The 14,980-nt window shown below is 33.8% G+C and overlaps 1 protein-coding gene across 5 annotated transcripts in view; it reads left to right on the forward strand.

Annotated features, from left to right (window-relative positions):
• MYEF2 (myelin expression factor 2) overlaps nt 1–14,980 on the forward strand; it is a 39,246-nt gene that overhangs the window by 16,103 nt on the left and 8,163 nt on the right. For 2 of the 5 annotated variants that reach the window (XM_032856569.1, XM_032856565.1), the window contains 7 exons: nt 3,090–3,191; nt 4,696–4,746; nt 5,044–5,112; nt 5,350–5,448; nt 5,749–5,811; nt 7,554–7,762; nt 7,842–7,893. In XM_032856569.1, coding sequence (XP_032712460.1) covers nt 3,090–3,191; nt 4,696–4,746; nt 5,044–5,112; nt 5,350–5,448; nt 5,749–5,811; nt 7,554–7,762; nt 7,842–7,893 — 645 coding nt within the window. The remainder of the gene's footprint in view (nt 1–3,089; nt 3,192–4,695; nt 4,747–5,043; nt 5,113–5,349; nt 5,449–5,748; nt 5,812–7,553; nt 7,763–7,841; nt 7,894–14,980) is intronic. The other 3 variants (XM_032856566.1, XM_032856567.1, XM_032856568.1) reach the window with 3 other exon arrangements.

Raw genomic sequence — 14,980 nt, forward strand, 5'->3', positions numbered from 1 at the left:
AGTTACAACTATTAAATTCAGCTGTTGTATGCAGGTTTTAGTATGGAGTATTTTTATTGTGATTTAGTTTTTATTAAATTACTATTATGATTTTTTCTTAAGTCATCTTTTTTGAGTTTCTAAATGTATGGGGCTTTTTCTTATTAATTTTTAACTTAACAGTGTGGCCAAAGAAGATATGATTGTGATTCTTGGAATTGATTTGGACTTTGCATTATGGTAGCTTAATATATGGCACTTTTTAATATATATTCCAGGTGTGCTTGGTGAGTGCAGTATTCTGTATATGTCCATTAAACAAGTTTATTAATCATTTACATTTTCTTATGTCTCTACTAATAGTAATGTCTGTTTGTGCTGTCAATTACTAAGAGTTGTATGTGGTAAAATTTCCCACTAGAATGTTGGATTTGTCTTCTTTTTTCTTGTTTTTGCTTTAAATATTTTGAAACTAAATTAGTAGCTACATCCAAGTTTAGAACTGATATAGTTTCCCAATGAATCAAAATTTTATCATTTTATTTTATTTTTTAATTTAATTTTTTTCAGTGTAAAATTTTATCATTTTAAAGTGATTTTTTATCTTTAGTAGCTAAGTCTTATTTAATATTAATGTAGATACAAGAGCTTTGTTTTATTTATTCACATTTATTGATTTATTTGGATTAATGCCCATTATCTTATTTTTCTCCCATCTTGCTTTCTCATCTAGTAATTATCCTGGATTTTTAATATAGCAATACAAAGTCTGAAGTTAATATAATTATTTGTTTACTCAATAATAGAGTGTCCTTTGAATGTTTTAGTTCTGATCACTCCTCTACTGAATTATGTGTTATTATTGCTCATTGTCTTAGTTGTATATATTTTTTTTCAGTCCCACAAATTAGACATTACTATTACTTACCTTTTTTTTTTTAACCGTACCTTTCTCTGCTTTTACAGACCCTGGCACTAATTTTTTTTTCCCCCTGAAAGATATATTTTAAAAACTCTTTCAATGAGGATCTGTTGTTAGTAAATTGTCTTAATTTTGGATACTCTATAAATGTCTTCAAAGATAGTTTTATTGGTTTGCAGTTTAAGATTGATAGTTATTTTGTCTCAGCACTTTGAAAATATCCCAGTCTTTTGGCTTCCATTGTTGTTATTTTAAGCCAGCTATCAGTTGAAATGTCCTTTCTTTTTGGGTAATCTTTGTTCTTCATGTAGCTGATTTTAAGATATTTGTCTTTGGTATATAGTTTTCTACAGTGTCGGTATGAATTACTTCTTATTGGGCTTTCACAATATGAGAATTCAAGGTTTGTTTTGTAATTTCTGGAAAATTCTCAGCTCATGTGTCTTTGAACATTGTCTTTTCTCTCTTTATAAGATAAGGGCAGTCTTTTTCTGCCTCAACCAAATTTATCACTTACTACTTTTCGTCTTTCAAGATCCTGCCTGGCTTTCTGCAGGGGACTTCTGGTTTACTTTCCACTATTAGTACTCTTCTATTTATTTATATATAAAAAAAAAATCCTCTGTTGTATTCAGACTTCTTCTCTATCTGTTTTTTTGAGATTTACATTTTTATATATTCTTCTTTCTTGAGATATAATATGAATTCATAGACTTTTTTTTTTTTAAAGATTTTATTTATTTATTTGACAGACAGATCACAAGTTGGCAGAGAGTCAGGCAGAGCAAGAGGGGGAAGCAGGCTCCCTGCTGAGCAGAAAGCCCGATGGGGGCTTGATCCCAAGACCCTGAGACCATGACCTGAGCTGAAGGCAGAGGCTTTAACCCACTGAGCCACCCAGGCACCCTGAATTCATAGACTTTAACAGAATCAGTTTGTTATTCTAGTTAATCATTATTAATGTCCTCATTTTTCCCTTCTCTTCTTTTGCTCAAATTATTGTAACTTTGTCGGGTGGGAGCCTTCTCATTTCCTGTGCTGCTGATACTCTTACTTTTGGTAAAAGCATGATTTCCCAGATCTGGGAAGGTTTTGTTTTTTGGTGGGTTTTTTGTTTTTGTTTTTGTTTTTTTTTGGTCCCAGAGACATGGGATTGGCCTAGTTTCACGTAGTCCTGGTTCCTTTTAGTAAAGAATGATATTAGAGATGAAAATATGAGTTTTAAGCACAGACATGAGCATTACTGATAGTCAAATGTGCTATTGCTTTTAGTTAGACCATTATTGGGAACTGAGTTGAAAAATATTTCTCTTACCAGATCACATTAATCTTTCCAACTTAACACAACATGCTTCTGTATGTATTGAAAAATATGTATTGGAAAACTATATATGGTATATAATTTTCTCAGCCTCTACCATTTAATTGCTACATTGCTAGCAAGAACTTTAAAGTCATACTCAGATTTAGTAGAATAAAATAGTTCCCACTCAAATATTAAGTCTTTAAGGTCATCAATTAACTTCTTAAAATCTATTTTCAACAAATTTAATTAGTTTAAGAGAGGTAGTAAAAAGAATACTGGATTTAGAGACAGAAAACTTAAATTCTAGTTCTAGCTCAATTACATAGCTAAAATGGCATTATACAAATAACTAAAGGTTTCAAACATTTCCTCCTTTATGGAAAATAGATGTGAAAACACTTAAGGTTTCCATATAAATGTCAATAAATATGTCATGGACAAAACCAAGTAATGTAATGTTTGTTATATTCAGTATTATGTTATCATTGTTGTTGACTTTAGTTTGATGTAATGCATCTTAAATGTAATTCTTCTATTTTAAGTGGTTCTACAAATTTGAGCAACTTCTCATTCAGATATATATACCATTTTTAAGGTATATAATGTTATTCAAAATCCTCTTGGTATTTCATTAGTCCTTTTCAGTATGTCTTGAACCTAGGATATAAGATGGGGCTGCTTCATAAAACACTTCTCATTAATAAATGGTATTATAGTGACGCTTCAGTGTGCTGCATTCTGATAAAAAGAAGAACCAGCGCTCTTATTTGCAAATTTGCAAAGTTTTGGAAGTATTACTACAGGCATCTAGCTTTAAAACATTTACTTAGTGCCAGTTAGTTAATTATATATGGGTTAGTAATATTCTTATTTATGTTTTAGGTGGTCTTGGAGGCATTGGAATGGGACTTGGTCCAGGTGGACAGCCTATTAGTGCCAGCCAGTTGAACATAGGTGGTGTAATGGGAAATTTAGGTCCAAGTGGTGAGTATTCTCACATTCTTATTTCTTTTTAAATGGTACATTTGGTATATTACAAAGCTTACATTTACTAGTTTGTAATAATGTTCAAAGGACTCTGTTTTATAGTTGAGCATTTAGGATGTCATTCAGTTTGATAAAAGAATGAAACCTTGAGAGCAGAGAACATGAAAAAGGCTGAGCAGAGGTCAGTCAGGTTCCTCTGGGGCCAGTTGTGTTGTAGCTAGCCTTTTAGCACTTTGGATTTTAAAATGTCTGTAAGGCAGAAGGAGAATGTTTAAATGTAGTGCTTTGTGTATCATGGTTATACAATATTTGTATATGACTGAAATGCTTCCCTATTATAAGCAGGTTAAATTGAAATGTATAGCTGGGACGGTAGCTCTTCAAATAGCTGTTTGGCTCTTCACCTGGACTAATTTATAGTTTGTCTTTGAAGATTAGTTTTTACACTTTGTGATTTCAGAATTCTTTTACTCTCAAAATTTGTTGAGGGGATCTCAAAGTGCTTTTGTTTATGTAGTTATGTTTTGTTTTGTTTATGTAGTTATGTAGTTATGTTTGTCAGTATTTACTGTATTAGAAATTAAAACTTAGAAATTTAAAACTACTTATGTATTTAAGATAACAATAATAAACTTGTGTTAACATAAGTATAATTTTTAAGAAGCTAAGTTGTATTTTCCAATACAAAAAAAAATAGAAGAGTGGCATTGTTTTACCTTTTTGTACATCTCTTTAATGTTTGGCTTAATGCAAGACAGCCATGTTCTTGTGTCTACTTCTGCATTTAGTTTGTTACAGTATCAAACATCATGTAGTTTCTGGGAAATTGCATCTTATATTCATGAGAGAATGAGAGTAAAACAGTCAAATAATATCTTAATGTTATGTGATGAATGAAATAATTTTGACTTATTAGACCCAGACCGTACTTTGAGAACTGTGTCTTAATTGATGGACTAATAAATGCTATCAGATTCCTGTTTTTGCTGAGATGCTATAGTTAAACTTTTAAATTATTAGGGTAGCTACAGAAATCATTCTGACCCAAAGAGATAGAAACTTTGTCCCTTACTCTTAGGCCCTCTGCCCTCCTAAATACATGCTTTTTTATTCTTAGTTTTTTTTGCTTCCTTAGCTGCCATGTAAGGAGTCCTTACTTTCTAACGTGATCTCTAAATCTGTTGTGGTGATATTTGTGTTTGTGTGTGCGTGTATTGAAAAAAAGGGAGAGTGATTACCTGGTCCTAGATATTCTCTGCTTGAATATGAGTGTGACCAGTGAATTTTGTTTTTTCATTCAATAAATATTCATAGAGGCCTTTTTGAAGACTCATGATTAGATAGCTGATGTGGCATAGCACGCATGCCACCTGTGTTCTGCTGCTTCTCTAGCATTCCATCATGACTAGACTAGTGGTATCTTTTGCTGTATTGCATTATGTCATTCTTTAGTCATAAAAATAAGATTGACTGAACGTACATACTGTGTATTTTATTTGAGGTATGGGAATGGATGGTCCAGGTTTTGGAGGAATGAATAGAATTGGAGGAGGTACGTATAAGCATTTGTTTTTTGTATGTACCTATCACCATTTTTAGTAAATTAGAAGCTGTGTTGAGAATTCCAAGGAAAAAAAAGTCATGGTTTATTGTTGGCTCACACCTAAAGACTGCTAGCAGAGATTGAGCCTGGTACATACTTAAGGGATATGGAAATGGATGTGTTAAGAAGCCTCTTGGACAAGGTAGGGTGGATGAAGAGCTTACTGATGAAACTCAGCATTTACAAAATGTACCTTTCAGGTCTCTAACTGACAGTCGGATCTCAAAATTAATCTTTATTCCATAGGAATTGGGTTTGGTGGTCTGGAAGCAATGAATAGCATGGGAGGATTTGGAGGAGTTGGCCGAATGGGAGGTAGGTAAATGTAGGAATGGGTACTGTAGAGGTCTTCGGAGGGCATATGGGCATAGGGAATAGAGACAGGCATGACGGGACTGGGATATATGGTATGTGAGGTAAGTTGGTAAATCAGAGACTTTTTTGTATTTGTGATTTTGCTGTCTTTTCAGTTTAGTTTCAAAATTTTCCTAAATAGATTACTGTGTACTGATGCATTTGAAAAAGGGTTAATTTGTTGCATAATCATTTCAGAGCTATACCGTGGTGCGATGACTAGTAGCATGGAGAGAGATTTTGGACGTGGTGATATTGGAATAAATCGAGGCTTTGGAGATTCCTTTGGTAGACTTGGTAGGGTTGGCTGCATATTTCTCTTTTTCTTTTTGCAGGTCATATTTTTCAAAGTCTGTTTTCCTTTTATTGTGAATAGTTGGAAATTTATAATGTTTCACGTAATTTATTACTTGATGAAGAACACTTTAGGTATTTTAATGTACTCTCTTGCTATTTCAGTATGTTATGTATTTGAATCCTATTTCTAGAAGACATACAGTTTTTTGGTTACTGTACATCTGAAAGCATAGTACCTTGGGAATTTTAAAATATGATTATTCAAATTAATTAGTATATTATCTTTCCATCCTTGTTTAGGCAGTGCAATGATTGCAGGAAGAATAGGAGCTTCTAACATGGGTCCAGTAGGATCTGGAATAAGTAGGTTTAAATTTTACTAGAATTTATTCAGTAATATTTGAGTGCTTGCAAAAGACTTTGCAAGAGTAGTTATTGTAGTATAGTAATACTTTGTTCTTATGTGTTAATATGTCTTGTCATAATTTAGAGAAATTTTAATATTTACTGAGCTTTTCTGTTTGATCACTGTTTGAAATTTATAAACTAACTTTGAATTTTACTTCTTTGACATTTCTAAACTAACACCAGAGTATGTGTTAATTGTCAGCTAATCCAAGAAGCTCCATTCCAACTAAGGAATCTCGGGATTTCTGTGATCACATGTCAGGAGCAACTTTTGCTTTAGCACCAACTTTGTTTCCTTGCCTATTGTCTACAGCTGCTGGTTGGTGACTAACTTATTTCATCTGTGAACATCTTGTGTCTTTTGGTAGATGCAGGTGAATCGCCCTAGTTATAACACCTCTAGAGACTTCCTGAGGTTGAAGGCTAAGGTTGAAAGAGATGCTTATTTCCTCTCCTCTTAAACTTTTCCTGTGATAGAATCAAGAGTAGTTGCAACACTGGGGAATGCCTCATATCTTCCATCTGTTTCCACTACTACATTTGAGGCCTTATATTAAGTCTTAAGACATTGCTCAGTTTTTGATCTCTGTTGCTTACTGAGCCATGTCTTTGTGAGCTCTCCATACTTAACTGAATTCCTTTCATTGATTGAAATCTCACAAATAGGAAATATAGCCCACTTGAACTTTTGTAAAATCCTGTCAGCTAAAGATATTTACCTCCATTGTACCTTGCTTCTCGTTCTCTTTCATCATTTTTTTTAGCCTTGGTCATCTTCCCATTAATCGTAACTTCCCTACCTTCCTTTTTCACCTCAGTGGTCATACTTCTGTTTCCCTAGCTTTATATTTGTTATTCATAGAAAGTCAATTTGAAGGTGATGTTAATTTTTAGAATTTCTATGTATGAGGATATTAAGTACAAGAAAAAAAGATGAATTTTGAGGATGAATAGGGTTGGAATTAATTAAAGGGGACTCAGTGCATAAGAATGAATTGGGTATGCACTGTGAGTTAAATTCTCAAGCTCTGGCCAAAGGCATATGATTCCATTTTTTGTTATCTCCTTAAGATCTATATAATATTGAGATTAAAAGTTAGGTTTTTCTGTGGTTATTACATATTGAATTGATATGAAAAAGAAATTGCATGTAAAACAGAAGATACTGAGTGAAAAGAATATTATATGGGAGAGTATGATGAGATCAACAGTTAATGCGTTGGAGTTGTAATAATTTGAATTCACTTCATGTATCTTTGTTCTTGCATTTATTAAACATGGTATTAAAAAAATGATAAAAAAAATCACATTCCATTAATGGATCAAATAATTGGCAGAGAATTTATATAACTTATATCATGTATTTTATGATCAGAATATAATTTTATAGAAGTATATATGTATGATGTATTTGTGTAGTGGCTAGAATGAGATTCAGTTAGGCATTAACAGTCAATTAAATGAATGTACATCAAATTATATTCTGCTTCTTGGAAGATTTTTCTGTTGTATATATGAAAATGATTTTATGTTTATATAGGATCTAATTATATAAATGAATTAATTTTTCTCTCCCTTTCTTTCTCAAAAATGATTCTCTCCCTCCTCTTTTTCCTCTTCTTTCTCCTTTTTCTTCTGTTTTTAAAACAAAAACACCCAAATTCCCAAATCACCCCCCTTCCCTTCTTGAAATCTAGGTGGTGGCATGGGTGGCATGAACAGTGTGACTGGAGGAATGGGGATGGGACTGGACCGGATGAGCTCCAGCTTTGATAGAATGGGACCAGGTATAGGAGCCATACTGGAAAGGAGCATCGATATGGATCGAGGATTTCTATCTGGTCCAATGGGAAGCGGAATAAGAGAAAGAATAGGCTCCAAAGGCAACCAGATATTTGTCAGAAATGTAAGCAACTAAATGTAAAGGATACTTAAAATTTTTTTTTTCTTTGTATATCTGTTACTAATACCTTTTTTCATTCTAGCTGCCTTTTGACTTGACTTGGCAGAAACTAAAAGAGAAATTCAGTCAGTGTGGTAAGTATGCTAATGACTGCAGACATGTTAATATTGATTATGGAGGGAAAACTGATTTTAAACTTTTAAACATTGTATTTAGACTTGACCTGTCCGGATGTTTGTTCCTGGATAGTACGACAGGTCTGATTCTACTTCAAATAAATTACTCTGTTGTCCTCTGACATAGAGCAGGGCGAATTACTACTAAATAACAAGATTTAGAGTAGAGCCTGTTATTGTCTTCTGTGGATAAAGAAAGGGCTTGTTTTATTACCTGATTTTTAAAAGGTTAATATATCATCATTGCTTCCATTTAAAAACCTTTTTTTTTCTCTGTGGGAAATATTAATGAAGGGTGTATTTATTTCCTTGTTTGTAGTGTAGTGCAGTACATTGTCAACATGACCCTAAAATGCTGACATCCAAATGATGTGGAGTTAATAGATGACACCTATTCTGCATACTCTATTACCTCTAGGACACAGGAAACTTAGTTGATAGCTAAGGAATTCCTTAGACAGGTACATTCTGGTGGCCCTTCTAGCCCTTTCATAAACTATTCTTGGCTGTGATGATGCTGTGTATACAACCTTACTGTGTTCATTAGGCCTGTAGGTCTTCTTACTTTAGAAGAGGGCCTTTTTTTTTTTTTTTAAGCTTTTGTTTATTTATTTTACAGAGAGAGATGCAGTGAGAGAGAGAACACAAACAGGGGGAGTGGGAGAGGCAGAAGCAGGCTTCCTGTTGAGCAGGAAGCCTGATGTGGGGCTCGATCCCAGAAACCTGGGATCATGACCTGAGCCAAAGGCAGACACTTAATGACTAAGGCACCTAAGTGTCCCAAGGCCTTTTTTTTAGATGATGAGAGAATTAGTGTGAGTGGAACAACGTAAATAGATTTTCTGCCAGTACTTTTCTGCTATTGCATTGTATCCCAGAGACTATAATCATAATGGTAAGTTATAGAGGTGGCATATAGTGATGAAAAGGGACATTCAGTTTCTGAGAGTTGATGTAAAGTTAGGTGTATTTGGAATATATCTTTAATTTTTTGAGATCATGAGGGGAATAACTTTAGTTGTGATCAAAGTGATCACGTGGCTGTCATCTGCTCTGTTCTCAGAATACTTTATATACCCGACTCTGTGGTAATAATGTGCTCACATGTTTTCCCTCCTAGATGGAGGCTCTTGATGGAAGAACTGTCATTTTTAGTCTAACATTTTTCACCCCGTTGGTATATGGAGTAAGAGTTTGTTAAGGGTTTATGAGTGAGTTAAACACTCTGAGCAAATCTTATTCATTTATTCAGTTTTTAATCATTGAATAAATCTATAAATACTGTATTTTTGACAGTCGATTGTCATTAGAATTAGAAATGTGAACAAAGAAAGACATTATCCCTCTTGGCCTCAAAGAATGTACAGTGTAAATCTGTTTAGGATGTTTGTGGGACTCCTTTTGTGGATTTTTTTTTTTTTTTTGTATTTCATTTATATTTTATTCAAAGAAGAGAAACTTGATTTTTTTTATTGTAAAAAAGTTGTTGAAAATGAGTTAACTACTAAATAGGTACCACTAAGAGAAAGTAGAATTATAACAGTTTTGCAGAGTTGGAAATATTTGTAGAAGTAAGAAGTCTACCAGAATGAGTAAGTGACATTTGGCAATGAATCACATAGACTGCAGAGGAATGAATATATTAGGGCCTTGTGAAATATGTCAAATGAGGAGCAGTGGCAGCAGGTATAGATGATCTCTGTGATAGTTTCGGTAGGAAAAAAAATCTCCAAATGAGATATATGCCATTTTTTTAAACAGTAGAACTGAGACAAATAAAGAACAAAGTGGGGCAAACAAATGACCTTAATGAAAATGTGACCAATATTGAGTTGACTTTTGTCATTTGTAGGCATATTTCTTTTTGAGGTCAGACATGAGCAAGGCTTGCAGCAAACCCGAGGTCTTTTGGTGGGCTTATTGATGGAGTGGCGTTATTTTGATAGAAGGACGTGAACAATTCAAAAATATTTTCTGAAACGAAAAAAAAAGTATCCAAATCTACACTTAAAAATGTGTACAACATTTTAACTGATAAAATAATTATTCTTTACTTCGTTATCTTAGCTCTCTTTTTATGTCCTTTTTTTGATTAGTCTATAGTATGAGAGTAATGATTTTTGTTTTTCTCAGTTTTTTTTTTTTTAAGATTTTATTTATTTATTTGACAGAGAGAGACACAGCGAGAGAGGGAACACAAGCAGGGGGAGTGAGAGAGGGAGAAGCAGGCTTTCCGCTGAGCAGGGAGCTCCATGTGGGGCTCAGTCCCAGAACCCTGGGATCATGCCCTGAGCCAAAGGCAGATGCTTAACGACTGAGCCACCCAGGCACCCCATTTTTCTCAATTCTACTGTAAGAGCTTCTGACTTTTAGATTTATATTAAGGTAATACCATATTTAAATAATTCCTTGCCATCTTCCTGTTTTTAACCTTGAACTACATTGATGGAAAACAAAATAAGTTATGGTAATATGGAATTTGGTGTTCAGCTATTGACAGCTATGGAAATTATCTGGCTTGTATGAACTAAACCATCTCTATTTTTCTGCCACGTCCTTTTATTTATTTATTTTCAAATGTTGAAAAGTTTTTTCTTTGTTAGTATGGGGAGTTTCTTTTTAACCTGCTGCAGTCAGTAATGATCTCTTTAACAGCAAAAGGCAGGTTTTTGTTGTTTTTTTTCTCCCTTGAGCCCAAAGTGAGTAAGTATATATGCTTGATTGCTTCTTAGTAAGAGTCTTAAGGTAGTTCAAGCAGCTTCCCTAGACAATATCTGCCCATAGGTGGCTCACCAGCAAGCAGTTTGCTTATTAAATATCTTTACAGATCTTCCACGACTTACGATGGAGCTATGCTTAACCTACTGAGCATCATAGCCTCACCTAGCCTACCTTAAACATGCTCAGAACACTTAATATTAGCCTACAGTTGGGCAAAATCCTCTAACACAAAGCTTATTTTATAATAAGGTGTTGAGTATCTCACGTAATTGATTATATACTTACAGTGAAAGTGAAAAACAGAGTGGTTAGGTAGGTACACAATGGTTATAAATGTATGCATTGTTTATCCTTGTGATCGCCTGGCTTACTGAGGGCTGCTGTTCAGTGTCTTCTGCCCTGCATCTTATCATATCACTTGGAAAAAGATCAAAATTCAAAGTACAGTTTCTATTGTGTATCGCTGTTGTACCATCATGATGTCAAAACATTGTAAGTCGAACCATTATAATTTGGGACCATCTATATAGTGATTAAATGTCCTTGATAGGGCAAATACAGAGGCCCTAGAAAATGCACTTTAGGTTATACTACCTTCAGTACATTTCCTCAGCCTTTATAATTTAGGGGAAAATGTGTTCAGATATCCCAATATGTAACAATATGAGAAATAAGTGACTATAATAAAAATAGATCCTATCTATCCTATCCTATGTGATTCCTCAATGACATGCATTTTTTAGAAGGCTGAGTATAAATACATTAACTGACTCATTCAGAATTGGACACCACATTAGTTTAAGTTGTGCTAATGGAGTCAAATAGATAGTCTTTCAAACTTGCTCCCATATTTACTGTCCACTTTAGCTGTACTTTGACCTTCTAGCTCAGTATGATGATGTACCATAACATTTTAGAACTGCAGTGCAAGGAAAGTGCATTTAATTATTCTTCCTATAAACCATGTAAACAAATACAGCTCTGTTTCACACATTTCCATTATGGAGTTTTCTAGATCAGTATGCTTGTTAACCGGCTAGAAAGTAGAGACTTGTGGTAGATTTTATTTACTAAAGCATATGCTGCTTCAAGCATGACTAGTGGATTTTAACTCTGGAATAATTTAATAGTAAAAATAATGCATGGAGAACATTCATTGATAGCATTAAATCTTTGTTTTTTGTCCTTTATATCATAATTATGGCTTTTGTAGGACGTGATTTTGCTTTTTTTTCTCTTGTTTCTATGTTACACTTCACTTTGGTAGTAGATTTTATTGAACCACTTGTTTCTGCTTTTAATTTGGTATATTTTTATTTTTATTTTATTTTATTTTTTAAAATATTTTATTTATTTATTTGACAGACAGAGATCACAAGTAGGCAGAGAGGCAGGCAGAGGGAGAGGGAGAAGCAGGCTCCCCACTGAGCAGAGAGCCCAATGTGGGGCTCGATCCCAGAACCCTGGGATCATGACCTGAGTTGAAGGCAGAGGCTTTAACCCACTGAGTCACCCAGGCGCCCCTTGGTGTATTTTTAGATAAGCTTTTATATCAGCATTTCCCAAATCATACCACAGGATAATATTAATAGGCTGGATTGAATAAAGTAAAAAGTTTTCTTTCACTGCAGGATAAGTCATTTTTATAACTAGTACATGAAACAGCAACATGTTTGATTATTCTGTGGTACTGATTTCTCATTGCATACTATTTTGTCCTATACTGTTGTTAAAATAGCAGTTCTATTTTTGCTTCTTGTGGAATCATACAAGATCAGTAGATATTTAAGTCATTTAAGAAAATCCTCAAGAGCATGTAAAAATAGCCAGGAAGTCAGATTTTAACTTTTTGAAACAAATTCTTTTTTCTCCTCAATTATTGCTTTAGAAAAGTAAGTTATCTCAATCAGTGTTTTTATGGGATTAGGAAGAAACTTAGAAAACACACAGCTCTTTCTGGTTCTATGCCTAGTGGGGATTTTTGGACAGTCTAAACCATGAAACACAAGTATCTATAGGACATTTTCTATAGCATAAGTGTCCAAACTGTAAGCATGTTGAAGCATCTTGGCTGAGAGACCTTGTCAAATTGAAATGCCGTGAGGTCATTGTGAGTTTAGGAATTTAGGGGTCTGAGTATTGATTCCTAAATTGAGAGATACAGTTTAAGAGAAGAAAAAAAAGAGAGAGAAGCTTATCTTGAAAGATTGAGACAGATTTTGCACAAGGTAATTACATATTTTCCTTTGAAGTTCTGAAGGTTTCTTGCTTGAGTGAACCTTAGTATTCCTAATAAATCTATGATGGGATGCTTACATTAAGAAAAGCCCTAAGTTTTTATAAAAGGTAAAAGTAGATAGAATAAGGAGGAACCTCTAACCTTAAAAGCCCTTAAAAATTCTCCACAATCTCCTTTGGCATCACTGTACAATGCTGCCATTCACCAAGGTATGCTTCTTTAATTAAACTTCTTTTTTTCAGGTCCCAGCATTCAAGATATTAAGAGGATTCTGGAAATTGCTCTGCATCTATCTTTAAAGCTTTTTAAAGTTTCATTTTATGTTGTTTATTAGAAAGTGTGATTTCTGTGTTTTTTGTTCTATTTTGTTTTAACCAGTTGTAGGTTGTAGATCCAAACAATATATAATTTTGGGGGGGATTAGTCTGTTTTATAACTTTTAGAAATAGTTAAAGGCTACCTAGCCTGGGTTACAAGATCATGGTTTTGGTTCACTATGACATTTATTAACTTGGACCATTTAATTAGTATTGAGTGGGTGAGCAGTTGACCAGCAGTTGGTTTAAAAAAATATAGTAATGGTGGGATGGGAAATGGATGAAAAAATAAAAGTAGAAAAGTGGTCCAGGATGTTGTACATAAGAAAGCATTCGGATCAAGATTTAAACAGAAAACAAATTTTTCTACTCATGCATTGAGATTAAAATTGATCCTATCACCTGGAAAAGGGCTTAAGCAATTTTTTTTTGATAAGCCTTTTGCTTTCATTGTCCCCCTCTTCCTTTTTAGTCCCTTTATAGAACTAAATATAGTTGGCTTTCTATGTTGGTTGCTAGGCTAAAATTAGCCCATGGTAATTTGGCAACTATATAATAATCAAGGAAAAGAAATATTATGGTAAGTAGGCATACAACTTACCTGTTGTGGATCAGGTGATAATATATCCCAGTTTGCCTGGGGCTAGTCTCCCTTTGCATCTGTTATTTAGTGTATAATTACTAATAACTCTCAATTTAACTCTCTAAAGTGTTCTAGTTTGGATGGTCGATTTTTATGGGCATTTACGATTTGATGAATGATACTGTTTTATTCAAATATCAGTCTCTAGAGTCAGCAATGATACTAACTACATATGGAACAGTTATCTGGTTTTCTTCCTCCTCTTCGAAGCTTCTCTGAGGTTCTTTTTGTTCTGACCATCATTGTTTTTACTTTTATTGATTTAAATCTATGATACCTCTTCCATGCCTATATCCATAGCCCATTTGGTACCACTCTTAACACTGGAGTTCAAATTGTGATGTTGAATAAATAAATGATTTTGCACTGTGGTTGATAAGCAGAATTACGGGGGCCCTTTGTGGCCTAGTAAAAATTAAAATTCTGGGCAGTTGCTACTATTTGCAGTTATGAAGGAATGAAAAGGAGGATAAAAGAGAAAGAAGAGAGATTAAGGAGATTGGGCAGAAAGTGACAATTTTTTCTAAAACTAATTTTGTTTAAATTTATAAGTTTGTTATTGGGCATGGTGACTTGGTGGCATTTTTGTGCTAGTTTGCCATATTGCTATAAAATTCACTTCAGAAACTAATAATTTTTATTTAAAGTCTTTATTCATTTGAGAGAGTGTGTATTTGCACGCGTGTGTGCACAAGCTGGGGGGAGGGGCAGAAGAAGAGGGAAGAGCAGTGAGCCTGACACGGGGCTTGATCCCAGGACCCCGGAATCATGACCTGAGCCAAAGGCAGTCACTTAACCAACTGAGCCACCCAGGCACCCCCAGAAGCTAAGAATTTAACATAAGAAATAAATTATTTATTTTTTTATTTTGATAAAATCTTAAATACTAAGTAAGTTTAATTCCTATTTTGTATATTTTAATGTGTATATTTATTACTTTATATGAATTGCCTTATAGTCAGAATATGAAATGATGAGAATAATGTTTATATGATGTGTTATTTAAATCGTTAATGTTTTTAGTCAGTTATTTATCATTTCATTGGCTGTGAGGAATTTCAGACCTGTGCAGTCAAATGAAACCCATTTAAACTGAGTAATAATTCTGTAATTTATCTTTTACAG

This window comes from Lontra canadensis, unplaced genomic scaffold, assembly GCF_010015895.1.
Source record: "Lontra canadensis isolate GAN:19392208 unplaced genomic scaffold, GSC_riverotter_1.0 scaffold12, whole genome shotgun sequence".
In the NCBI taxonomy this organism is placed as follows: Eukaryota; Metazoa; Chordata; class Mammalia; order Carnivora; family Mustelidae; genus Lontra; species Lontra canadensis.